A 27475-nucleotide genomic window follows, 5' to 3' on the forward strand; every position below is an offset into this window, starting at 1 on the left:
GAAGAGATGAAGCTGAAATGTTGCTACTGCCAATGCAGAAAGTCATCAGACTTCTGAAATATGGTGTCAGTCAACAGATATTTTGTTGACAGTGCTCTTGTTTGCATGTTTTAAGTGGTGTATAGGGTTGATGGACTGCAGCAGACATGAAGTACAAGGCAGTGAGAACATTAGTAAATGTTTTTACAAGACATCTTGCCTCCAATATGAAGTTATGAAATCTGTCTCCCTGAGTGCAGCTTGCAAATTAATTTTACAGATAGGGTTGATGCCGCTCTGTAGATTTGGTTGAAGAGCAACTAGAGGTGTATTTCTAGCCACTATCTATTGTTCACGGAAAGAGATCTACCAAAAGAATTGTCCCGAAGGGGGTTGTTACACTCGCATTAAAATATAAATACAGTATGCATATTTTAAAGATGGCATCAGAAGTGTGTATTGCTCCACTTTCAGATGTGATCAGAGTATTGCATAGGAAGCAAAAGAACATCAAAGAAATCTGTACTTCACATGAAGTTATTTTATGCAAGCAACTTTAGTCTTCCTTCTCCTAAGAAATACCCATAGTTTTCTGTTTTCCACTCTATCTGCCTGCAGTTCTATCTGAAAATTTGTATTTAACCTGTACTTACCTTTCTATTTTTATATTCTAATTTTGGCAGAAGTTGGTTGGCAAAATATAAAGAGCATTGTTAAAAAGTGAATGTGAACAAGCAATTTTAACATCTAGATTCACATTTTTCTCTATACAAGACTTTCAACCTCCAAAAAAACCCTCAAAGCATCCTAACGATCACACATCTCATGTACTACTTTTCGCTAGATTTTGAACAGCAATGAGGAAACAATCTAGATATTGAAAATCAAACGAGGAAATTTCAAGTAATGAAGTTCAACTTTGCATCTTCCTGCTCATGGTTTCACGCTCGTGCTTGACCAGTAGACTGAATCAGTCTTTCCGATCTCGTTGCGTCACTTTATGAGCATTCTCTTAGATTTATCCCTAGATTTAGCCATAGTTTGCATAAATGTTAAGATCTGCCAAGTTTACTGCTTTTCTGAGGAAACTCTTGGTCTTGATCCGCTTTGTTCTCCTGGAAAATATGAGCAGTCTAGTGCTGCTCATGAAGCCAGGCTCCTGGGGAAGTCAGGCAGATGCCATCTGCATCCACAGCTGAGGGCAGAGTTGAAAACTGCACCTGCCTTGTGCCCTTTGGGGCTTTTTCATTCAAATGCAATCATTTCACATGTTCAAACCAGTGTTTTTCTTTTTTATGATGTCTCTTCACTGCAGTTGAGAATTGAAGGAAGAATTTATAKGGAAGATGTCATGGATTTTATTCATGATCTCTGCAAGACTACTTTGCAGGAAAACAAAAAGCAGTGGCTGGCTCTGGGTTCTGTCTTGTGTGCGACTTTGAAGATGCCACTTCTGGATTCTGCTCCAGAGGATGAGGATTCCACTCCTCACCTGCCCTATGAGGAATGAATGGGCCTCTTCAGCCTGGGGAAGAGAAGACTGAGGGGGGATCTTATCAATGTGTATAAGTAGCTGAAAGGAGGGTGTCAAGGGGACGGGGACAAACTCTTTTCAGTTGCCCTGCGTGACAGGACAAGAAGCAATGGGCAGAAATTGAAGCACAGGAAGTTCTGCCTGACCATGAGGGGGAATTTCTTCACTGTGAGAGTGACAGAGCACTGGACCAGGTTGCCCAGAGAGGTTGTGGAGTCGTCTTCTCTGGAGCACTTCAAGGCCTGCCTGGCTGCAACCCTCTCTACCATGCTCCAGGTGACCCTGCTGAGCAGGGAGGTTGGACTAGATGATCTCCAGAGGTCCCTTCCAACCTTACTGATTCTATGATCACCTACGCTGATTAAAAACCAGACCCATTTCTAGTATTTTTTTTCATAAAACTTCCCAAGAGACCACTGTGATGTAACGATAACAAGCAGTTTAGCAGACTATAGCACCAAATTGAGTTCTGTATACTTATTTATTCTGAATGAAATCTTTTCCGAAAGAATAAGTACATAACAAGCTATTTACCAACTAGTTTGGAGAACTAACGGGAGGAATGTTCTCATGTTGGTAACAGTTAGTAACTGGTGTACTAATCCTAGGACAGCTTCACACTTCCAAATCTGTGGGGAGCCTGAAATATAACAGAATGGAACTGTTATTTAAAATTGGCTTTGTTTTAGTCAATTGGAATTACTTTAGTGCTAGTTGCTTGTGTGTGGTGGGGGGACAGAGGTTGTTTTTGTTTTTGGTGAGCCTTCCTTCTACAGCATGTTCTATATTTTGCATGTGGAGAAATAATGACTGCTGGATAAGATGATTATTATTATTATTTTTAATGAGGAAGATGAGATTGCTGTCTATTTGGAGCTGTTGCTTTTCAGGAAAATGCTTGGGCTCAGATAATTCTTAATGTTGCTGTCGTTGCCAGTTGGCTCATAGAGGCCTGTTCTGTCCTTGGTGAAAAACAGTGATATAACTTTGTTTTATATTCTTTAAGTATTTCTTATAAATATCTTGATACAGACTCTGCTAAAAGTTACACCCAATAGACTTTCTTGCCTTAGACTGTTTAAGGAGAGACTGATCAAAGGAAGGGCAGAATTTCTTAGGCACTTAAGCCCTGAGCCCCCTTTTYCCCCGCCTTTTTTTCTATTCTTTTTAAATTAGGGGTGAAAAAAACAACAGAAACCCATATGAAGCTGGTTAAGCATCATCAACTTTAGAAGCAGAAATTTTCTATTTCTTAAGTGAAACTGTGGGTGAAGCTTTTGAAGCTTCCAAAACTTCCTTCTAATGTGATGTCTCATGGCTGGGACCATTTGTTTCTTTGCTTGCGGACCATGTAGTCATAATGCTGTGGCTGAATCCTGGTCTTGAGCTGCTGATTCAAACAAGAAAGGATAATCTAAACTTGCTGAGCACAGTGAGCTTGGCTTTGATGGGGATGTGTCACTTCCTTTGTAAAGCTAGGGATGCGCCATCAATTCTAGCTAGCATTAGCTGTGACTGGAAAGGAGCTTCATCTGCTTGTTTTTCATCCTTTAGAATTCTTTTTTTAAATCAATATCTAATATATTAAAGTCTGAAATGCCTTTTTTTTTTCTTTTGGTTATCCCTAGATTCCCACAAAGCTTTACTGCTTTTCATGTTTGTATTTTATTTCCACCATTGCTGGTATGTGCCATTCTTGGAGATGTGGCGTGGAGATCAAGATATAGAACTAGGACTTTATCCTTATTTTTAAAGAACTGACTTTGCTTTTTCAGGATGGAATTTTACTGAATTGATTAGATTTCAGTAGTAGTTTACCTAGGACTAGAATAGTTGTGTTAAGGGTCCTTCTTGCTGCATAATACCGATGCTTTCATCTGAGGCATTACGATAGTGTTTTCTTTCCAGTTTTGAAAGACAGTAAGCAACCAAGCAAGCAGAGAAGACAAATGAATGCACAACAAAGGTCTCAAGCCTTGCTGCTATTTTAAGATAGCTTTGGCTTAGATAGCTTTGGCTTGTGCACTGGCAAGACCGATGTGCATGTCCTAGTCTCTATGATGAAAAGACCAACCCTCAGAAATAGCCAGTGGTTTTGGAGCGTGCTTGTCCTCTGCAAGCTGAATGTTAAACAATGACTTAAGACTCTACTACACACTGGTTGTAGCTCTTGAAGCCTTACACACTGGCTCCATTTTTTTTTGACATAATTTTGGCAAGAAAGGGGAACCTGGCAATCCGTCATGCTGGAGGCCTCAGCTCTAATAAAGCGCTTTAGTTATTAGCACAAGTAAATAGTTGTCCATTTGTGCTTCATTAATGCATATTAGTCATACAGTAAATACTGTCATGCTGGCAAGTTCCCCAGAATACTGAATACTTCTGCACAGTTCAGGAGGGGGTTTCTGACAAAGTGGTGTTGGCACCTTTCTTGAAAAACTTCTTGAAGCTATTAGCGCAAGAGAGTGACAGACCATTATTTCAACTCACGTGGGTTTTTGTAAAACTGTGGTTTACACASTAAAATTCTTCAGTGGAGGCAAAGGAAGACTGCTGATGAATCTACGTTGTTGCAGTGGATCCCTCTGAAAATTTTAGTTAACTTTCTACAGTCTTCTACTGTATCTGAAGCAGATCATTTTGGGCTGTGGGGAGTACAAACAATATGCCTACTTTTCTAATGAAAATAACTTGATATTCTAAACTATTATCATACGATTGTTCAATGTTTTAAAACTTTAGCTATATACTAGATAAAATCAATGTTTACAACAATAAGATGAAATCAAAAGATACCATTGTTAGCCATAATCTGTGTAAAATTCTAAGTTTCTTGAGTGATGAGACTCATAAGAGTACAAATGGTGTAAAACTGAGCTGAAATGCCAGGAAAAATAGCTTGTCCTTTGGAACAGATGGCATGGATTGACTGATTGATTTCTTGTCTTTCATGTCCCTGGATGTGGCTTCCAGGAGGATTTGTTCTGTAATCTTGCCAAACACTGAGGTAAGGCTGACCAGCTTGTGGTTCCTTATATCCTCCTTGCCCATTTTGAAGATGGATGTGATGATTGCTTCCTCGCAGTCATCAGGATCTTCCTCTGATCACAGTAACTTCTTGAAGATAATAGAGAGGAGCCTCACAGGGACATCAGCCGGCTCCCTTAGCACCCTTTGATATATCCCATCTGGTCCTATGAATTTTTGCATGTCCAGTTAGCTTTTGTGGTCCATAACTTCACCTCCCTTTACTGGRAGTAAAGTCCCCCCAGACACCGTGCTTGGAGACCTGTGAGAGCTGTGAGTAAACCTTACTAGTAAAAAATGAGGCAAAGAAACAATTGTTCGTTTTTGTTTTGTTTTTTGTTTTTTTTTCCCTCTATCCTTAACCACGGGGTCCCTTGTCCAGCTGAGCACTAACTAGGCTAACATTAGTTATCATTTTTGTATTCCTCCTGGGTAGTTCCTTCCTGCTTCTACCTTCTTTGCATTTGAGCTTAGGCAGGAGCACCCTGTCCATTCATGCTGGACTTGTGCCATGCCTATGTGACATCCTGCATGTCCAAATGGACCATTCTTGTGTTTGGAGGAGGCTGTCCTTGGAGATCAGCTTGTTCTTCTTGGCACCTTTGTCCTTCAGGTAGATCTGTACGAGCCAAAATCTGCTTTCCTACAGTCCTGCAGTTCAGAACTGTAATTCAGTAGTCTTACTTCATTTGTTCTTGTTCTCTTCATCTCAGGAAGGTATCAGGCCACCATCAACCTCTGCCTCCCTAGCCAGTTTGTTATTGTCCATGAGTCAGCTTTGGTGGCTCACTGATGCTCCCTCCTTAGCCCACTGGCCTGTTGCTGGGCTCAGTCCAGGATGTCACTGCTGGGCTCATCCTGACAGTCTGCAGAGCCCCAAATGCAACAGCCTAAGGGAGAGTGTCTGTCTGTCTCTCTCCCCCCTTTTTTTTTTTTTTTCTTTTTTCCTTTTTGCAGTCTTTTTTTCTCAGCTTAATTCTCTCGTGATTTGCTGCTGATGGCACCTATAGTAAAGTTGAAATGGTAAACATGTTGTGAAAGCTGTTGAAATACATGAACTGCCATGAACTGCCTTTTGCAGCTTTCCTGGTGATGCTCTCCTCTGATGATATCACCTTCATTTTTACACAAAATAAACAGTTCAGAAAAAATGAAGAAAAAAAAAGAAAAAGATAGGGACTTTGGGAGGGGAATCCTGGAGCCGTATAAATTTTATAAATTTTCAGGCACAGGAAGAAGTGGTGTTACTTTAAAAACTGATGAGAATATGTGATGGAAAAATGGGGAAGATACCTCACTGGTGTATTACGCATGCCTGTGTTTGCCATGCTATTTAGATTGCTTCAGCCTGTGTTCTGAAATTGCGTAACAGACCCGCAGATGGCTGACCTGGCACTGGAGCATCTGTAAAAAAGCTCTGTTTTTGGTATCTTTAATTCTTTAAGAAAAATTATATAGAGAGAATTTTGCTATATTATCTTGTCAGAAATTCTTAATATATAGGGAGTGACTTTGTCCATCAAAAGTATGTTTTTACTTGAATTATTTTTCCAGAATAATTCCCTCTAAGCCAATGGCAATTTAGRTATCCAAAGTAAATTCGATTTTTTCAGTACCATTCCACTTTCCAGCCCCAATACCTTTTTTTTTCTTTTYTTTTCTGTCTTTGATTTTAAAATAGGAATTGCTAAATTAAATGACAAAGGTTATGGGAAGACTGTAGTGATGGGGATCATTTATAAACTATTATTTCACTTTTCCCCTCTTCCACTTGTGTTCTGACTCTTAAAATCTCATAATTAGATACTACTTCTGAATTGAGCCTTGATGTGCAGTTTTAGCTAGAATAAATAGTTCACTGATTGCTGCAAAACTTAACTCTGGGATCATTCGTGTATAGYATACACATTCTTTAGTGTATACATGGAGTGTTTTATGGGTTATTTATGCTTGTTAGATCATTTCAGTTTGTCCCTTAAATGTAGCAGATATCCATATATTAGAGCAATTTATAGCATGTGTACCCACCCACATATACGCATTCATTTTTACGTGATTTTTTTAGTTTTTTAAAATGATGACAGACTTGGAATTTTTCTAACCAAATACTAATATTAACATTTGGAATATTCATCTTATACCTTTTGTGGTTAGAGGCAATTGCAGAATCTGTTCCCTGCATTCTAAGGTAAACTTGAATTGGACTTGAAGTGCCTGTTTCCTCACTGTTGCCCATAAGGTTGTATAGGGCAGCGTGATACAAGTTTGATGAGTGCTTTCCTACATGCTTACTGRTGAAATTTCTGCATGAAATACATATACATCTTTTCTGACAGGACAGACAGATTAACCAAACGTGCTAAGTATGTTCTGAAAAAGGGCACTGAAAAAAGGTGATGTTTTTTCTGAAGCCCTTTATATCCCCCCYGAATGGTGATAAACTGCTAGCTGTTGAACATGAATTGTCTGGATGATTTAATAGCAAGATATAACTACTATGCTGGATAAGAACAGGTTGGAAAAATACTTTTCTGACAGCATATCTTTTGGAGGATGACTTGCCCAGCAGCTTAAAATAAAACCAAACTCACAAGATCAGAAGCATCTCATTGCTGTTCCCACCAGCATCTTCCAGAACAGGAATATGCTGACGTGATAAGGTACCTTATGGGAATGCATGATTACACACATGGTGTCAATGTTGTGGTGTTGTGCTAATGAGCTCCCAGGTAATTTGCAACAGTTAAATTTCTTGTTTTAACCAGATGACATGGTCTTCAGTACAACTGTATTCAGTAGGTGGCCTGTTCCTTTTACTCGAAGCTTGCTACTGAAGCCAAATTCAAAGTTTTACTCATTTCTTCCTCATTCTACCATTTTTTCATTTGATCTCTGATTTGACTTTACTCTCTTCGGGAATCTTTTTCACTACTTTTRTTCCATCAACCTGTGCTTTCAGGTCAGAAAAAATAGCTCAAAAACTACAGGAGGCAAAACAATAAATACTGATTATGCTATAAAAGCTGCCACCCTGAATTCTGGAGTTAATCACACTCTCAGCTGAAACATGGTAGCACACTCATGTGCAAGCTCCTAGCCCCTCCAACTGCAAAGTAAACACGGCCTATATTTCCCCACTAGTCTTTGGTTTCAGGGGAAAAGTGGGGAGAGAAAGATCTTTCGAAGCCACGTGAATACAGATTTAACAACAGCTCAGCTGGTCACATGCTGAGTTCCTTGGAGTCAGCAGCCTAAGTCCATTTGACAGAAGGGTTCTTGCGGTTAATAGCTGTAGCATTTCTGTGTTGCTAAAACCAGTGCAATGAAATACTGCTGTACGTGCACACGTGCTATTTTATTATTTATTTATTTTTTTAAAAAAAAATCTGTTTGGGGTTTCTTAAGCTGGAAACCCTTTTCTTCTGACTGACCAGGTTTCACATGGCTGTTGAGATCTGTCATCGTTTGGAGACTCCTGTACATGTGTGTCTTGTTTGGGTTGGTTTGTTTGCCTTGTTTCATGTACTCCCTTTGTAATTTTTGGCACACCATACTGTCCTCCAATAACATGCTGGCAATTATGAAAGCTCTTTGATCTGTTGACATCTTACCGTAGCCTCGTATTGAGGGAACTTATGCCGAATTAAAAGAGGTATTGTTGTTAATCATATTAAAATGTTGCAGTGTACGTTCTCAAGTGCTGTGGGTCACTTTGGATGTATCCAGTAGGCCTCAGCAAAAAGCAGGGAGAAGCTGAATATCAAAACAAGCAGTCACTCAACACTCTTTACTGGGAACTAGTTTAAAAAAGAAAAAAGAAAAAACTCTCTACACCAGAAGAGGTGATTGACAGTCTTGCTTTTAGCAAGCAGTTTTTTTATCCAGTGCCAGTTTGTGCAAAAAATAAAGATTTACACTTTGTATTAGGCTTTCCAGGGACAGCTTGCAACTTTACATGTAATCTGTTACTATTTAAATGCAAATTGCTGAGCTTTTCAGAATTTTCTTCCTTTACAGAGTGTTAAGTCAATAAAGATGTTCTGATAAATCCCTCTTCTTGATGCAGGGTAATTGCTAGAGCTACCTTCAATTAGCTCACTTTCCATAAGGAAGAGAAAAGGTGGCAACTATTGCATTAAAAAAAAAAAAAAAAAAGACTATGTTAGTAATACTAGAACTACTGTAACAATGAAACACATTTCATAACTAGATTATTTTAAATCAGACATAGATAGCTAAAGGCTCCACTAAAAATTTTATCGTGCTAAAAAGTGACTATGAGCTACTTGAATACTCCTATAGTGAAATCAGTTATTTCTTTATTGTACTCTGTTAAGGGATACAGCGATGCCAAAAATACTGCAGGTTTCATTCATTTTGAGAAATAGGAATAAGATACTGGTGTGCTGAAACATCCAAATCACTGGTGTTAGTCTTAATTTTGTTCTGTTTTCTTTCAAACTGCTGTGAATTGAGAATTTGTATGTAGGTGGCACTGTAGCATAGTTTGTGTTGAAATATTGTCCTACCTTCACTAAAATTTGGGAGCAGTGGCTTTATGAATTCTAATAAAGCAGCACTCTACCGAGGATTATTTTAGGAAAACTGTTTTGATGACGAGGCAGAAATGTTCAGTAATGTCACTTCCTTGAAACYGCGAAGGTCAAATAAAATTCAAACATGATTAAAGAATGAAATAAATGCATCTTGTTTTATTAGTAATTGTTTTTCTCTGAAGGCTCGTTGCAGCGTAAGCGATACAAAAGGACTTTTTTTAAGAACCTATATATTGTAGACAACTTTATCTTAAACTCTATCCTTTTCTTTGCATACATTACCATATTGATTTGCTCTGAAAGTTTGGAGCCCTGCCATGTGGTTCGTGGATGAGCACAGTGGTCTGTTGCTGCAAAGCATCTGATGCTGGATTGTTAATGATGAAAAGGCATGAGTGTCATTGTTCAGAGCAGCTCTACTTGTGATTTTTTTTTTAATAAGTTATAGAGCTGTCACCTAGGATATATGAATCTCTGCCTCATTTCTGAGATCTTAAATATTTTCTTTTTAGTAAGGCTGGCTGTTTGGGAGATGCATGAAAAGTTTATTCCATATGTAACTGAAAGCAAGCCACCTGAGGCGTTAACATCCCTGTCCAAGAGGGGAAATTAAGTTCTAGAGCAGATTGCACCATGCAGCAGATAAATGGTTCTTTATCTAAGCAGAAAGGTGTGTAGTCAATGTAATTAAGATCATATGTTCAGTTGACTGGGACAACCTAGACCTAGTTAATTGCTATCTAAGGCCAAGGATCACTCTCCAGGGTGACAGGGGAGAGGTATCAAGCACACCTTGAATTGCAGCAGTTGAGCAGATAGGCTAGGAAATGCACAGAGAGATAAAGGCCATATCGCTGACAGCTGAAGTGGGTAAGGATAGCAGAGTGCTCTTGTCTGTGAAGTTGTTCAGCACAGCATTTGAAATTCATCAGGTTTTCAAGATGAAGACCCGAAAAACAATTTCATTGGCATTCTGAGAGTTATTCTGTTAGCTGATGTTCTGTGAATTCGAATGTCTGGATGTGGTAGCTTCTGCCAYCTAGGAAGCACTGTCAACGGCAGTGAAGAATCATCTCCCCCATCAGCCCTTTTCAAATCAGAACCATCAAGAAGACAAAAGGGAACAGTGCTATTGCCTTGAAGAAGAGACCAATTTTCAGATGGCATCAATCTCTTTGCTTTGTGTTTCATGCTATTTTCATTCCTTTGTTAGAATTTCACTGCTCTTGAGTTTTCAGGGGGACCTAGCTAAAAGGGAGCATGCACTTAAATGTAATTTAGGCCATCTAGCTGTAGTTGCTACTTTCGAAAGTGTAGTTTTGAATACTTATTCTTAAAAAGCGTGTACTTACGTAGAAACAGTAGTTCCTGCAACCTAGGTAGCACCTTCCCACCCCCTTTCCTCTTCGTTTCCCTCCCTCCCCCCCCTTTCCCCTCCCTGGAGCCACGCAAACGAGTTTCCGCACTGCCAGATCCCAGAGTCCACCAGGTCATCTCTTCATGCATTGAGCCTTCCAAGAAGGTTAATGTAGTACATCGTTAGTGTGAGCTGGGACAGAGTGTCCAAGGCAGTTCGTAGAACATCTCCCCTCCACTTTGTGCAAGGGTGCTTTCAAAACCCAAATCCCACAGCCAGTATTCTTAGAAGCCGCTGGCTGCCAGCATTGCTATAATCGGAGCTGTAGTGGGTTTGATGCCAAGTAGAACAGATGAGCTACCTTCTATTTCATAGGGCTGATGAGTTTGGGGAGGGCAGCGGGTTGAAAACGATCAGATGACTTGTACCTTCTCTCTGTGTATAACAGCTTCTCCCAGAAGAACATGTTGAGATTTTTTCGTAATGCAGGTTAAAACATTTTGAGGAAACTCTCAGACTAGACTGGTATGTTGGTGTTGGCAGGTGCGTTACACGCTCAAATTTTCCATAGCACCTGCATATAAATATTCCCATATGTGTTTCTCAACTTTTCCCTTTCTTGTAAGGAGGGAGTGTCTGGCCAGGCACTTCAGAAACTTGAACAAGACCTGGGAAGTTAGCCTATTYGAGAATCCTTATGAGAGTCAAAGTTTTACAAGTAGCTACACTTCCTAGAGGTAAAATACTCCCTTAGATTGTGTGGGCACCAGCTACTATAGTGGTTGGTATGTAGGAATGCCTAAGTTTACTAGAGTCTTGCTATGCTCTTAACTCAATTTAAGTAGAATAGTTTATTAAATATTAATCCTTTATTAACAGAATAATGCTAAATCCCACTGAAAAGCTTGCTCTGAAAACAGAGAAATATCACATCTTTCTTTGGTTCACTTTATACTTTCAAATACTAGCAGTCCTTTGTCAGTGAGACTGACTTCCTTTGGATGTAAAGCTAACTTCCAATTAAGTACAAGCTAAAGATTCATTGTCAAGATCTGTGGGCACTAACAGAAGAAGCAGAATTTCTGTATAATCATATAATTTTCTACTGTGAAAATCTCTAATCAATGCTGTTTCCTAACATAAACTTCATTTATTCAATGGTGTTTTGTAAGAAAATGGAGCTTAGTTTATGTATTAAAAATGAAGCAAAAAGACATTTCATCAGAAAATAAATGCTTCATTTCTGTCAGTGCTTTCTAGCTGAAGATAGCTTTAAGAAGTGATTGCTTTCACTGAGAATCTTGTGTACTTGTTTTTTCCCTCTGTATTTCAAGACTTTACTTTAGCTGTAAACTATGTAAACTGTCTCTTAACAGCCACAGTGGTTTTAGTCTCATTAAAAATAGAACAAAGCTTTTAGCATTTCTAAGCCTGTCAGTTGGATTCCCTTCTTGCTAGATGATTAAAAGACAGCAACCATGATGCATTGAATCTCTTCTACCATAATAAATGAGATCTGGTCCAAAATGTACACACTGTGGAATACACTTATGCATTTTGTCTATACAATAACAATGTGTAGACTCGAAAGGCAGCTAAATTCTTGCAGAAATGGTTAGTTTGTACTAAGAAAGGACAGTATCTAGTGAGAGGAATTTAATTTGAAACAATTCTTGTCAAGTTATGGTTGCAGTAGAATTGAAAACCCTGCTAATGCTGGCTTTACAAAGATCAACCTATAGAAGCTGAATCTGTAATGCTCGCAGGTATGCATGCTGTGGAAGTCCATTGCTGAAGTTTTTAGCTAACATAGGGTGCTGACTCCTGCCTTGCTGGAGAAAAACTTTTTAGAATAAGCTACTATTACAAAACAACTTTTGAGAGGTTGCTAATTGTAGTCCTGTTCCAAGTGAGTGGACTTTTTTTCCTCTGGGAACAGAAGAGTCATTTTTTCTGGAAAATGGAAGAAACTGGCTACTTGCTGACAGTATCTTCTGGTGTGAAACAATATTATCCTGATAGCAATTGAAGTGCAGGTAATGGCAAGTCACATAGCTGTGATAATATCCCTTAAAATAAATCTGAAACATCTTCAGAAAATAACTCCTTTTGGCTCAGCTATACCAATATGTAGTATAAATATATCAGGCTGCAAGGCACTTTATATATAATAGAGCTTTTTGCTTGATACAGAAGAGGAAACACTTCATTGGTTTGGAATATGCACAATACTAGGTTTTAGTGTAGAGTGGATCCCCCCCCCAAAATGTTTTTTTCCCCTCAATTGCAGCRCTTCCTGGGCAGTGGGTTAGTAAAACTCAGATGGGGGTCGGGAGGGAAGTTCTTCCAAGGTCAGATTGGCAAGTATTTCTGCCTTCCCCTGCATCATGGGGTGTAATATAATTCCTGTGATCACAACTTCATTTAACAAATTCCCTGCCACTGCAGACACATAGGCACAGGTCTGTCTCTCTCTTTTCCTTTCTTTCTTAATTTAGGGCATGTTGTGAATCTTGCGGGTATTGTATTGTATCTGGTGGGCTTTTCAGCCTGTTGAGGGTTGTATGAACGTGTGGATAGCGAGGGTTCTGTGCACCCTTCCAGGTTATTGCATGTTTTCTGTGATTCAAAGCGATTATGTTCAGAGGTGACATAGCGTAACAGGTGGACTATAGGGAGGAACGTTCTTCTAGCTTCACTGCTCTAATACTCCAAAACGCAGCGTGTTTGCTGTAGGTCCCTGGGGTTATCTCAGTCTTGACAGTCAGCGTTGTAAAATCAGACAAATTCCAACTGTCAGTGGTTTTGCTACTTCAGGATAGAGCCTGACTTTTGACAAATCTAAGTAGCTTTATTTTAAGTCCTTGTTTGTACAAGTTTTCTTAGCAATGAGGAATGTTAAAATTCTAGGTTCACAGTTGCTTTGTTGACTTTCTGAGCCTTTCAGTTGGCTCTTACCTAGCCAAATGACTATAGTTAAGAGACTGGAAAGCTAGTTACAGCTCTTTAATTATGTAATACGTGGTTTGTCTGAGAATGTACTTTTAAGTCTTTTGCCTGGTATGCACAGCCTTTTTTATTCCTTCTCCCTTCTCTTCTAGTACATGTTAAGCACTAGCCCAGGGAAGATGAGGTTAGAGCACCCCAGAAACAGCTCTGGGAGAAGTCAGTAAAAAATATAAACTGTACTTGAGTAAACTTGAAATCGTATGCAAAACAGTAACTTTAGATAAACCCAAGAGCCTTGATCTTCCCTCACAGCTGTATTTGAGACAAATTTTCCTCATGGTCTGGGGTGTCAGTGGTAAGGCAGGCTGAAAACATGTTGTACCAAACAGCTTTCTCGTAGGAGACGGTGCTGCTGTATTTAGCTGCTAAGAAGCCCAGTGACATAAATCTTAAGAAAGCACCATCACATGCATTACTAATTGATCTAGACCTTGGAGTTTGGATTAGAGCTTGGACATTGATCTGGGTCTGTCTGGTGGTTTTTTTCTTGTAACAGTCTACGCATTTGCTTTCATAGGGCAAAGTGTAAAATTGAGTGACAGAACAGAAACTGGCTGCTGATACCAGTAAACTAAAGGAAAGTTTATTTGGATAAATAGCACGTCCCATAACTGATCCTCCTGTAGCTGTAAAAACATGACGTAAAAAGAAGCATAGCTTAGAAAACAATGCAGAAACCGCTATAGATCACTTTATTACCTTCACGTAGAAAAAATTTACTTTACTTACATGCAAAAAGTCCTTTATTTGGGAAGTAAAGAATGATATGAAGTCACTCTCAGAAGAAATGCTGCCTGATTTGTTTACTGTCTAGTGAGACAGAAGGAACTACAGAAGCATGCTAAGCATGGCAGTCTGGGATCAGACCAAAGAAGTATTCGTCTACCTCTGCATCCAGTGTCTAAGCGTAACAAGTTGCAGATCTAAGAGAGGGTGTAATTTCTCAAGGTATCCCCTTCCTGCTTCTGCGTTCCCTGAGCCAGGAGCTGTATCCGCTCTTTAATAGCCCTTGATGGACTCCTCATCAGTGAATTTTAATAACTGCTTTTTTTGAACCTACTTATACGTGACCCCTCTGCAATAGTKTCCTCAGTCTGGGCTATCAGAAAGTACTTAATTTTGCTTTACACAGACTGTCTGAACAGAGTAAAGCTAAGGTGGCTCAAGTAATGAGCTGGCTAATTTTCTCTTCATGCTTGATTAGTTTTGAGACATCTACTTGGTGTGATCAAGTGACACTGCTAGGTGGGCAGAGATGTGCCTTAGCTGTAGGAGAGCTTCTGTGCAAACCAAGGCGTATCTGTGTTGGTCGTCTCTTAAACTGCAGCGGAGCCCGTGAGCACGTCTGACTTTGCTTTCTGTTGTGCTGGACAGTGTACAAACATCAGAAGTATGTCATGATCTTAATTTGTCGCTGTGGGATTGCTGGCAGGAGCCTGCGTGACTCTTGCTCAATTGAACCTTTTGTTCAGGGGCACGGACGGCTGTGTGGGTTTGCAGACAGCTACAGCAAGTCCAAACCCAGGCACTGTCGTCTTGGTGGTCTGGACATGCAAAGTCTGGACATGCTCCCAGGGGCTTCCGAGAAGCTCTGCTGCCACTTCTGTCCTTCCTTAATCTCTTAAACGTCCCGTGGCTGCTCAAGTTAGAGTAGCTTTCTCCAGAGGCCTGGAAATCCCCTGTTACTTAAGATTGCAACTTTTTCCATCCCCGTTAAATTCACGTTGCTTCCTTTGTAAAGAAAGGAGGGGGAAAATGGCAGTGCAGATGGTAGTTTATTATTTGTACTCGTGGATCTGCTTCCTCCCTTCTAAAGACTAGTCTGAATGACCAGAAAACCTTTACTGAAGGAACCAGGGTGCAAGCCATAGTAATGGCAGCTCAGCCAAAAGCTGTTGCCTCCTGCTGTTAAATGCTGCTCTGTCCCGAGCTAAGCTGCAGACAGGAGCAGCAGCCCTTGGAGCCGAGGCAGGCGATTTAAGGAACACTTATGCAGACAGCAGAGCTACTCTAGTATGCAGCTGATGGAGTCTCTCTCTGATTAAAATGTCAGATTTAATGTTTTCTTGGATAGCTGCACCAGCTACCATACTAGCACAAACAGCAGCAAATGTAGCACGTCACGGCTGAACGTGTGTAACTTGAAAGACTTGGTTATGGATTGAAAAATAATCCCAGATTGTCCTGGTTATTGATAGGGGATGGGGAGATAATACTGTTTATGAATGGACTGTGGCTCTTGATGTGATGCAGACGAGTAGCGTTTTGCATCGAGCGGTGCGGATTTGCAAAGGCCCCTGAGAGCTGACCTGCCGTGTCAGTGCGTACGAGGTTGCAAGCGCTTTAAGAGACTCCATAAAAATAAACTTTGCTTGAGATCCTTCTAGCGCTCCGGCTAGTCACTTGATTAATCAACCTGGGTCGCAGACGCTGACTGACAGAGCAAATAGCACATGCAAACAGGTCCGCGAGGGCTYGTGCCCAAACTGGCTTCTAAAAATACTGTAATAATAGCTGGGCCGATACAGTAAGTTAAGTAACGTGCTTTAATTTCATATCGAGAGCGTTTATGGGAAGAGGGGAAGATAGCGGAGGATTAAAATGCGGAGAAAGCACATGACTTGTCGGGAGCAGGGTTTCGGGGGCGCCGGGCGCGGGAGGGATGATGGACGAAAGCAGGTGCCCACCGTGCCGAGGGCCGCGGCTGCGCCGAACAATGCGGCTTGGCGCGCACCCGTTATATAACCTTTTTATTAAAAAAAAGAAAGAAAGAAAGAAAAAACCTTGTTCCCGTGTCTGTCTGACTCCTGCTGCAGCCTGGCAAAGCGCCACTGTTTGTCTGTGGAGGACTGACATAAATAGACTCTGGAGAGGGTCATGTGAAACTACCGTGGGCTCTTTTTAGCATCGCCCAGCGCTCACCTTCCCTGCGCTGCCCGCAGGCGGGGTGGTGTTCGGGCAGGTGGAGTGGGCCGGGAAGGTGCCTCCTGGGCTTCGAGGGGAATGCGATTCGTGCCACGGGATTTACCTCTCCTTTCTGGGCATGGTAGCGGCACAGCTTCTGGGCCATAATCTATTAGTGTAGGCAGCTTCATGACCTTCCTTCTGGTTTTCCATACGCAGTTTAACTGGTATATGCAAAGTTATGTCAGGTTTGAAAAACTATGTACCTACTCCAAATTTCCTTCTCGTACTGGTACTTCTAAAAATCAGTGCGACTTATCTTACTTGGCTTATTTTTTGTTTATATTTCAACTTTCCTGTTCTCTCCTCCTAGTCGTCTTTTTTGGCAAGATCTGTGAGAAACTGTGGTATTTTAGACTTAGCCAAATTCAGTCTATGTTAAAACTTCTTGAAACCTGATCTTGTGAGAGTTCTAGTATGAAAAAGAGTTCAGGTTGGCAACCAGAATCATGGATGTTTATCTAAACTGAACTTCTGGTTCCTCTTGAGGTTTGGTAGTTCACTACTGAATCTGTTTCAGTCCAGTTAATTAGTTACAAATCCCTAAGCCACAGTCTTGGAATTAAAGAAAACAAAGTCCCAAGCCTCTACATAATTTGATGCAAGAAGAAACTTCTGTTAAACGACGAAGTACATTTACATCACTATTCTCCAGTCTGAAATGTAAAACTAAAGTACAGATGAGCCAACAGCACAGTCACTTATTTTAAATTCATGTCTGCCTGCATTATTGCGACAGTCTTGTGTCCCCCTATATGTATTTATATTTTTCCTCACTTTTCCTATATCTGTCTCTCCTTCAGAGCTATGGCAAAGATCATTTTTATCAGTGCTTTGGCTCTGAGCAGCGTAGCTTACAGAATGCCTGTTTTTGATAAGGTTCTCTGCTGTTCTGTTTTTAGGACAATGTAGATCAGACTTCAGCTCATGGTCGGCGGGATCTGGTGGAACCAGGATTCCAAGAACCATCTAACCGCATCTCCCTAAATCACCAAGGTAAGGAAGGGTGATGGGAATCCAGGCATATCAAGGGAAAGCTGGAGAGCTGCATATCCAGAAATAGTTTTGCCTCCATGTTGCAATTTCTCCTCTTCATTAAAAAAAATATATGTGTACACACACACACACACACACACACACACACACACACACACATATATGTACACATATACTTTCCTTCAGCTTTCCTGCTCCAGCCATCCAGCATCTTTTTTCACAGCTGTCTTGTCTGAGCTACAGATGAAGATGACTCAGTACTTGCTGTGCATCTCAAGTCTTTTAAACAAAACTGGGATTGTTAGCCTGGAGAGGGTAGGAATTTGCTTCTGTTTTYGAGGAGAAGGAAGAGGGAAGTATTGAAATTCAATTCAACATTTGCAATGCTAAAGTTGCATTTTAAGAGTTTTCACCTGCCACAGAAAACGTTCACAGCTCTGACTTGACTCTTTCCCTAGGAGCGAAAGAGAAAAGAGAGAGAGAGAATGTTTTCTTGCTTGGCGTGATAGAAATCAGCTCAGTTGGGGAAAGAGTCTTGAGCTGATGCCGTAATGCCAATGCAACCGTCTATTTAGGTTCTGTAAGTCAACAGGAATATATATCAAAAGTTATAATTAATCTTAAAAGTCTTTTTCGATTATTGAGTGATTTGCCACTCTTGAGTGCAGCTGTAATGAGTAGCAATGCTTCATGATGAGACAGATGTCCAAATAGTGTCTCAAAAGCTACCATGGTATCTAAATTTCTATCTCATCTACAAAAGATGGTTAAAAGCATAGCAGGGTTTATTTTGGCTCAGCTTTAGTTTTTTGGCTTTGAAATAAATAATAATAGAAAGTGCTGTCTTCACCAGTGAACCCCCTTCCCCTCAGTCCTCCTGATAGATTAATTTGTGCTTAAAGTGCTTAAAGCTAGTTTTCAAATACAATTTCTTTAATGAATGAGTTTACAGTACTGTAGTCAGCACAAGACTGTTGAAACAAACACACACAAAAAAGAGTAAATTAGTTAAAATATTATTTACCAAATGTGACGTGCTTAACTTTTTCTTCAAAAAAAAATCTAGTTTCTTTCATTTTGCCAAGGGCAGCAAGACATCGTGACTTGCCAATCCTCAGCACTATTTAAGTTTGACAAACAAGTCCCCGAATATAATGAGTATTGTATTTTAATTCCCCACACACCTCAAGTTTTCCAGGTATTTTAAATWTATACTCTTAATTGAAAACAGAAGAGAACACGTTGCCACAAAGAGAACTTCAAAACTTTGCACAGCAGTGCATTATGGCCTGCTTACATGCATATGACACAGTTTTTATAAATTCCATTTTTCATTCATTTCAGAACGGTATTGTTATAGTAATCTTATCTGCTTTGTAMTATGCAAATCCTAGAGCAGATTTATATAGCTGACATTTTCTGAAGCTATTTGAAGATACCATTCTTTTAATAAGGGGTATATTTTGGAGCACATTCTGTATGATCTAAGTTCACATGATAGAGTGAGAGTATGTGGCTGTTGCTAGTGAAGGCTGAATATATATTGAAAAGAAATAGTATTGTATTTTGATGGCAAAATGCTAACTCTTTAGTCTGATATTTTCTTAATAGATTAATACTTCCTTTTCAGCTCCTTCCTTTCTTCTATCTATATTACAGTAGCATGAAAGGATCCATAAAACMTCAGGTTTGTTTAGGCAGCTAGATGTGGTGCTGCTTATAGTCCTTTCTGAGCGTCTTTCTCTTGTACCTTCATACAATGATTCATATCTCTGGGCACCCTGTGTAACGCCAGATGTTTTCTCTCATTTGTTCCTGGCATTGCATACGTGAAGCATACTTAGCACCTGATGTGTGGCTCTGCCTGACCTACTATGAGATAAATATCTGTATTTAATTTATGAAAGAATTAGTTTTGAACAGCATATTTGTCACAGTGGTTCTGACAGTTTAGGAGCTACTTCTAAAGTAAGACCTACTTAACATCTTTCCCAATAGTTTCTGAAATACCACTTTTTGAAGCTACAGATTGTTTGGATTTTTCTCTACGACAACGGAGTGACAGCAGTCAAATTATTCAGTATTTCTAAAATCTTTGATTTCATTGCTAGATACTTGAAGATACTTACAACAGGCTATGGCTGACTTTGCTTCCAGTTATATAGGATATTACCTTCTGAGTAATCCCACTGACTTCAGCTTGTACTGACTAGCAGGTCTAAAGCTCTTATTCCTGTGTTTCCTAAGAATTTTAAGGAAAACTGGTAGGCTCAGACTTGCACCAAAGCTGATTTAATACATGAGCAGAAATTTTGGAAGGATTACAGTTGGCTAAAGTACTTCACGTTAGGTTTTTCTTTTTTTCATCCCCTCTTCTTTTTTCCATTTAGTATGCTGTGTCTGAAATACTGCAGCTGAACTTTGAGCAACCTTACTTATTACGTTATTTTATGTATGCGCTTCCAATTCATACCTGACCGCACTGTTCAGTGAGTACAGCAGATTTGCCAGTTTCTGTTGAACATTAACTTACAGCCCTTTGCTTTCACTTGGAAAGCTTTGGTGCAAGCACTTACAATTCTAAACCAGACCCTGCTTTCCATGGCCYATAAAAATGGTGATTAGCTTCCTCTGAGGCATTTGAACCTCTTCAACATAAACTGGAAAAAGAGCATGCGAGTGGAGTCTGACATATCCCTGCCAACTGTCCCTGCATGAATAAGCTCTTTCTTGTAAAGGGTATTTTAAGTGCATGTTTCCTGCTGAATCACTCTTTTACACAAGCAGATGCTTTATAACTGTTCAGCTTTTTATTTTAAAAGAATACCTTGTAAAGATTGGGAGCAGAGAATTTCCTTTTTTTTTTTTTTTTCCAAGTGAGGAGTCCTAAAATGTGCAGGCTTCACACAAAGCAAATGTGAAATGCTGAGTGCAGATGAAATAGTATTTTCCTCCTGTTAATAGCTGCTTATATGTAGGTATGCTAAGAATTCACTTCTATGAACAATAAGTATTTTTATATCTAAGCCATTATTTAATGTTATTTTTTCACTGATTCTGCTACTTGTGTACATTTTGTTAGGGTGCTAAGCCCAGTCAACAGGAATTAGGATTTCTTACTTATACCCCAAAAAAGGGTATATTCCCTATTTATTCAAGGGAATAGGAAAGTTTCTTTCTATAAGTTTCATTAAAGCAAAGCAATATTAATATTCACTGATGGAAGAAAACAGTTAGCTATTGAAACCTACAGAAAGTTAACGACAGGCAGGATTTGGCATTTAATAAACATCAAGCCAAGTATTTTTCAAGCATTCACTCCTGCAGTCATAGTAAAGCTACAATACAAAGAAGAAAAAAATACCTAAACTATGTGGCATTTCTGGAAGAGGTAAGGAAAGAGGTCAGAAAATGATCAAAACAGTTATTTGCCATCTTTAAAACCACAAAAAGAATGGGAAAGTAAAATATTATGTATTTTTTTCCTCCAGGAGTGGAGTGTGGAGCTGAAGRAAACTGTAGCCTGCTTAACTGAGTCTTCTCTGCGAAATGTTTAGCACTGGCGAATGTTTAATATTTCACAATGTCAGGGTTCCCTGCATTCATTTAGCATTCAGTAGTGAGGGGCAGCCCTGGAAAGCATAAGGACACTTTTAGCTGAAAATACTTGCATTCACACTGGACTATCATTTCGAYGCATTTGCTAGAGGTGATCAACAGCAGAACTTGCTCTCCCCCYATCCCAAATTATGCTGCTGGATTTCTTCTCTCCCTCATCACACTAGCTGAACCTCCGTTCCTCTTGGTTGAGGCAGCAGCATGGGGTGCTGTAAAAGTTAATCGTGAATGTGTTGTCTTAGGAGAAGACTCCCTTACTGATTTGCCCACACTACCTAGGAGTGAGTCATCCTGCCACRTGAAATATGATACCAAAATTCAACATGCTATGGAAAGAACTGTAGAACCTCTTGGAAGTCAACTGAATTTACTGGCTCCGAGACTTCATCAGGGTTTGAGATACAAGCTGTGCCAACATTGCTACATTGCTTCTTCTCCTTGTTGAGGCATATTTCAGAGCTCATTTTCCTATATATGTTTTTTTTTTTTTTTTTTCCTAATAAGTAAATAATGCCAACTGCAGTCCTGGTAGTGCAGTTTATGGGCATTGCCTTTTATTAGTACTTGCCATGTACTTTCTGAGGTAGTGCAGCTACTTATTATTCAGGATTTTGAAGTCAAGCATAAATGAGATGCATTCTGTTGCCATAACTTCTTAATGGAAATATWAGGCACTTTCTTTATGTGTATACTTGAAGAGAGGATTCTGGGTGGTTTGTGCAAAAGCATTTTGCCTTGGGTCCTTAATGAGAGATTTATCTTCCTTTTATTTCTGCATTCACATGCAGCCTTCTCTCCAGAGGCTGTTTCTCAGCTATTGTTGGACTTGATGCTTTTTGTCACAGGACTTTCCAGACAGAAGTGAAATGAATACAGCTGCACCTCTGGCTTTGCAGCCAGATTGCTGCAGCAACAGAAGGAAAATAGTGATACTTAGCTAACAACAGTCCTTTGTCAACCGCCAATTCATCCTTTGTTCTTTCTCGGTTGGTCATGGTAGCAAACCTTGCCTACAGTGAAAAGACCACGATGCTGTGATGGTGGATTGGTCAGCTGTAGATTTCTGGGGTGTTCGTGATGCTCGCTGCCCACTGACCTCGGAGGAGTCTAGTGTGGAATCCCGCTTGCATCTCACTGTGGTCAGTTCTTGACTGAGGTGGATGCTCACCTCGACCTCRCTAGCTACTAACTGGCGCACAGCCTTCATAAAGATGGCAATAGTCAACAATAGTGAAAGCTTCTTTTCTAGCATGCCACCTGGGTGCAGAAATTATGGGGCAACGTAAATTATGCGGACTTTTTGGGTGAGGACGGACTTAGAGAAGGTAGCACAGTGCCTGAGATGCAGCATAGAGAAATAGTCTTCTGTAGCCCTTTCTCAGCATTGTTGCTCTGATATGCTTTAAACATCTTTTCTTTTGTATCTGCCTGAGGATAGGCACATGAGATTGAGGTGATTTCTTTATTAGTTTCTGTGGCTGACGAACATGTTTGGTAACTGTCAGTGCTGCTTCTGATATGCCTCAGTTACAGGATTCCACTGGGATGAATCAGATATTTGCTGTACCAGAATGAAATCCTGTTTTTGCAAAATCCAGCTGGTCCTGAATTGAAAATGTAGAATGAAAAACAGATAGTTTTGTTCGTGTTGCAGAGACAATACCAGAGGCTGCCAGACATTCATGAATTCTCATGCATTGTACAAATGTTGTTGTCGTTGTCCAGGCTGAGAAAAAAACACCATTAGTGCCAAAAAGATTTACAGTAACTACCATTGCACACAAAAGTGAGCACCCACTTCCTGCCTAGCTAATTACGGAATCTTTGTCTTCCTTCAGAGAGGGCTTCTGTTATCCTTCGTGATGAATCTTCCTAGCAGTGTTACCAGGAGGGCACCCCTAATAGCTGTGCAGAAGTTTAACTTCCCTGATGGTGTTTGCTCCCAAACATTTGGACTGACAGCATTGTTTGCAAAAAATAAAAAAAAAAAAAAAAAAGATGAAATGGAAGATACGCTAAGTTTAGGTTTTTTTAGCCTAGGTAATTTCAACGTGGATGTTTGCATCAAGCTGCAGGAAGATAGCGTAGGCCAGCTGATTGAGTTAGCAGGAAAACTCTGTATAATAATGCCGCTATGGATGATTGAAAKGAGAAGAAATGGATCAAGAAAAAAAAAGAATGTGTACACATTCGGAGAAATACATCTGCAGTGACTGATGGACTTTCTCTTATTTTTCATTAACTAGGGGATTAACTCTCTCTCTTAACTAGACAGTAAAAAAGAGAGAAGACGACTGTGTGCATTAACCAGTAAGAGGTCTAATGTCAACTTTGTAAATCTTTAATTTAGTATGTATTTAAAACTGGATGTATTCCACTGAGGCCACATCATATTAATACAAAAGCTCAAATACCTCATAGTCAGAAAGCATAGAGTTTAAGCCTAATTATAATCTGTCAGGTTTCAGTGTGTTTCTTCAAAGAGTAAAATTCTTTTCAGGAAAAGAGCCCTCTGTCTTGGCTGTATAAGGCATAACAGTGTATGTTGGGGCTCTTAATTATTGTAAGATTTACATAAAGAGATGTAGGGAAAAGATGAGAATTTTAAAGTAAACTCAAAGTAGGAAGTACAAAAGTATTCAAAATAAAAATTCTCTATTTACCTGAGCAAAAGTRAATTTTATGCCTATTTTCCTCTGTGAACTATAGAAGAATAGTAAAGTTATTACCATGTTTATAATGAATCTTCCTGGCATGTTGGAGGAGAGTGACTGCTTTTAGAAGAACAGGTGGAGCTGRGGAGTTACGTTCCTTACTCAAGATAATCCATGACACGCCGTGCCAGTCCCTTAGGGACTAAAGCTGTATAAATTTATGACATTTGACAAAGTATTATTTCATACTGAAGATAGACGGATGACGTTCCTACTCTTTTTGTTTCAAGATTTGTATCTCCAGGTATCCCTATGGAGGTTCACGAGGTGTGAATTTAGGGTGATTAGAAGCTTGATTCTTGTTATTCTTGTTTAATTCTCGTTTGAGGCTTGGCAGGGAAGAGGTAAATTGTACGTCCTGATACTGTGATTCTGGTGCTTCTTTCCAAATACCTCTCCATGTGAGAAAGCATTCACTTCCTCCACTCTTTATGAGTGGAGCTGGAGAATAAGTTGGGTTAATATTAGTAGGAGTCTAATGTATAGTAGTGCTGACTCTTGAAGAAGGTTACCRTAAATCAATATTGTAATTTATTTTGTAACGTCCTCCAGTAAAATGAAATTTCATTTTTTTGTTCCTTTTCATCCTTATCAGTAAAGAGCATAGTCTTTCTGTTACCAATGAAGTGGAACTAATACTAACTGTTGGAGTGGTTGTAATTTTCCTCCCTCCTTTTGACCAGGTTTAGGCTAAGTAATGTAAGGAGTAGCRTACAGGTTCCTCTTTTCATGTGTGGGAATGTGTGCTCCCGGGCACCTTGTGGAAGTTTCTTTCTGAGCTCTAGCTTTTGCACAACTTTTGTGAAGCAGCACAACTTTGGGGGGTGGGCAGGGAGGGGCTGAGATGCTATTAGGTACATAAATCTATTAGTCTGTTAGGAGAGCCGGTTCTGTTAGCAGACGGTATGTGTTCAAATAATGTATTAGTTTACTGTTGGCACGCTTTCCCGGAGGTATATCAGTTCAGCGAGGTGATGTCATCACCATCACAAATAGTTACTGTGCTTGTGCAGCTACTCCTGTTGTGTTACGGTGCCTGGCTTCTTGCCTAACGTCTGTCTCCTTAGAGTCTGATGCAACAGCCTGGACTGGCTCCGTTGGTCTTGCTGACTCTTCAGATCAGCAGGACGGCAGCACCGTCACGGCGCCTCGTGCAAGCTGCAAGGCTTCCTGGAGAAGGGCAATCTCGAAGCCCTTCATAAAGATGATTTTGTCTGGGCTTTTCATTTCTGTGATTGATCATAAGGTGTATCTGTTTCAGGGTTCCAAGGAGCGACTGCTAATCCAGGTTCTTCACTGGAGCTAGTGTTAAGAAATCACTTTGGCAGATGATACAGATCATTTATTTTTATGTGATGTGAATCATCTTATGTGATTCTGCCTGTGAGTGGATGATAAAACTTGAACGGYGTTGAGCTCTGGTATTTGGTCATCAATGTAGAATACTAATTGAGGATGTGGTCTTGTGGGTGGTAAAATATGAGACTTAACAGCAATCTGCTTCAGCGTCAGAATGGAAATTATGGCAAACCAGTATTAATTTGGAATGTATGTTCTTCATCCTGTAGTACTGGACTTGAGTTCATGGGTCCAATACTTCTAATGGAAATAGTATGCTTGGATACCASATGGAAATTAGTGTCTCAGTATCTACTCATGATAAGGTACTTCTCCCAGGTACCTAAACTGAGCTGATTTCTTGTGCAAAACATCATTTAATGTTTTTCTGTGAGTAAATATGTCCAAAACCTTGTGGGTAGTATGCTCATCTCCTGCTAAGTAAATGCATTTACTTAGCATTTTGCATCATCCGCTTCCTTTCTCCAAGTAGTTTGCTAAAGTAGCCAAATGCAATGTATTTCAAAGCTTTTTATTGTTTCATATATTTATTTGTTTACTGTCCAAAAGGTTAGAGGATAATTGTGGTCTCAGATTGCCCTCTGCCTTCTAGGTGGCTTATTTCTTTCATTAGAGTTAATAGTCCTTAATTGAGCTGTGTGATTTGAAATGTCTTCTTCTAATTTAATCAATATAAGTTAACTGTAAGATCTTGAGATGAGCTTGTATGTTTTCTGGAGTAACTTCGTTATCCTTGTGTTTTCTTTTGTAATCTAATTTGTACAAAATGTCAAGATGTTAGGAGAGTGGMAAGACGGCAATTAATGCTGTCAGCAAGGGCTGTTTTGCTAGCTTGTGGATGCCATTTTTAACATGACTGAGTTGAATTGTTACCTGTGTCACTCTGATATCTTCCTGCATGTCCTTGGGTATGGCTTATTTTTCCCTCTAAGGGGGCATTTTTAAAGTATATTTAGCTTTAATCAAGAACTTTTTGAACCTTTCAGGAAAGCTGCTGTCACTAAATGTCAAAACATGGTAGTGGACACTTAAATTTTCTCAGTACCAATGAAATTTCCAGCTAGGAAARTTGATTGATTATATAGCCTAGGTTTTAATCATGCCATTATAAAGGCAATTGTTCAGTAAAGACTGTATCTCTATAGCCTCAGCATATTGACTTCAGATTTTGACACCATAACCAAAATCAAATCCTAAGTTTCAAAGGCAATTTGACATCTAAAGAGGAAGGATATATTTAGAGGTGAAGCGAGCCATACTAGCTGCAGTTATACTGCCTATTATGATATACTGCTTAAAAGAATATTTTCCAAAGCTCCAGTGTCTTTAATTTTTGAGATAAAGGTACAATGTCACTATGCAAGGTCAGCTTTAATGGAGAAAGGACTGCTTTACAGTATCTGATTACATGGAAAACTCTAAGGTGCTAATSCAGTTTCATGACTGTTGTGTCCAAATCTGAAAGACAGATATTCTGCTTATTCAGACATTTATGAAAGTCAGCTGTAAGTAGATCAGGAATCGACTGCCATTTATCTACAGAAAGTGTAATGTTTGAAAATACTGTGACTGGAGAGGAAAACAATTTTCTTTACTAAATCTCTCTATCTACTTCAGTGAAATTAGTATGAAGAGCATAGTGTTGCTGTACTTCTCTCCTTTGCACTTTCATAAGATGACAGGAGAAAAGAGACCCTCTTTACTAGGAAACTTATTTCTACAATCATCCTAAACAGTGGTGTGGCAAAGTGGAGGAAGTAGTAATGCCAGAAACTGCTCACTGAATTATTGAAATTGGCTAGGRTAGAACTTTGTAGGGAGTTTTTTTAATATCCTTAGTTCACCAATACATTTAGCAGTTTGGGGGACTAGGGATCAGTTTTTTTCCAGAATAAAATCAATTTAAAGTCTTCAGAGAAAGACCAGAGTTACTCCCACCTCCRTTTAAAGCATTTTGAACTGATTTGTGTTCTGTCTCTGATCAGCCATATACTTTTGATTTCTCTGGTGATGATAGATAATTTCTAATAGTTGGCGCAGTGCAGCCCTCCTGTCTGCAAAGAACTCTGAGTCACGTTTTCAATTTTTAGATTTTTATTTTCACTGACCTTCAAGGTTATATTTTGGTCTCTATCAAAGTAGTGAGAAGGTGGAGAACAGACAGTACAGTTCTCGGTTTCCTTCCGTTGTTTGTCCTAAGGATAAAAGTGTCCTAACATCTGGTTTCTCTCGCTTTCCACTGCTTCAGGTGGAACAAAAAATAAATAAATTTACCTTTCTGTGCACCTCATCCTCTAAATAAAGCGTTCACCTGCTTATAAATGATTAGGGCAATTCACTTTGCTCTTCTTTTAAAGAAAAA

At 39.6% G+C, this 27475-nt stretch overlaps 1 protein-coding gene across 3 annotated transcripts in view; it reads left to right on the plus strand.

The window, feature by feature from the left end:
- GRB10 (growth factor receptor bound protein 10) overlaps positions 1 to 27475 on the plus strand; it is a 152780-nt gene that overhangs the window by 48176 nt on the left and 77129 nt on the right. For all 3 annotated transcript variants that reach the window (XM_085305465.1, XM_085305463.1, XM_085305462.1), the window contains one exon: positions 17329 to 17422. In XM_085305465.1, the coding sequence (XP_085161591.1) occupies positions 17329 to 17422 (94 nt within the window). The remainder of the gene's footprint in view (positions 1 to 17328; positions 17423 to 27475) is intronic.

The sequence above is a fragment of the Rhea americana genome, unplaced genomic scaffold (genome assembly GCF_003343005.1).
Source record: "Rhea americana isolate MKP2758 unplaced genomic scaffold, rheAme1 scaffold_220, whole genome shotgun sequence".
In the NCBI taxonomy this organism is placed as follows: Eukaryota; Metazoa; Chordata; class Aves; order Rheiformes; family Rheidae; genus Rhea; species Rhea americana.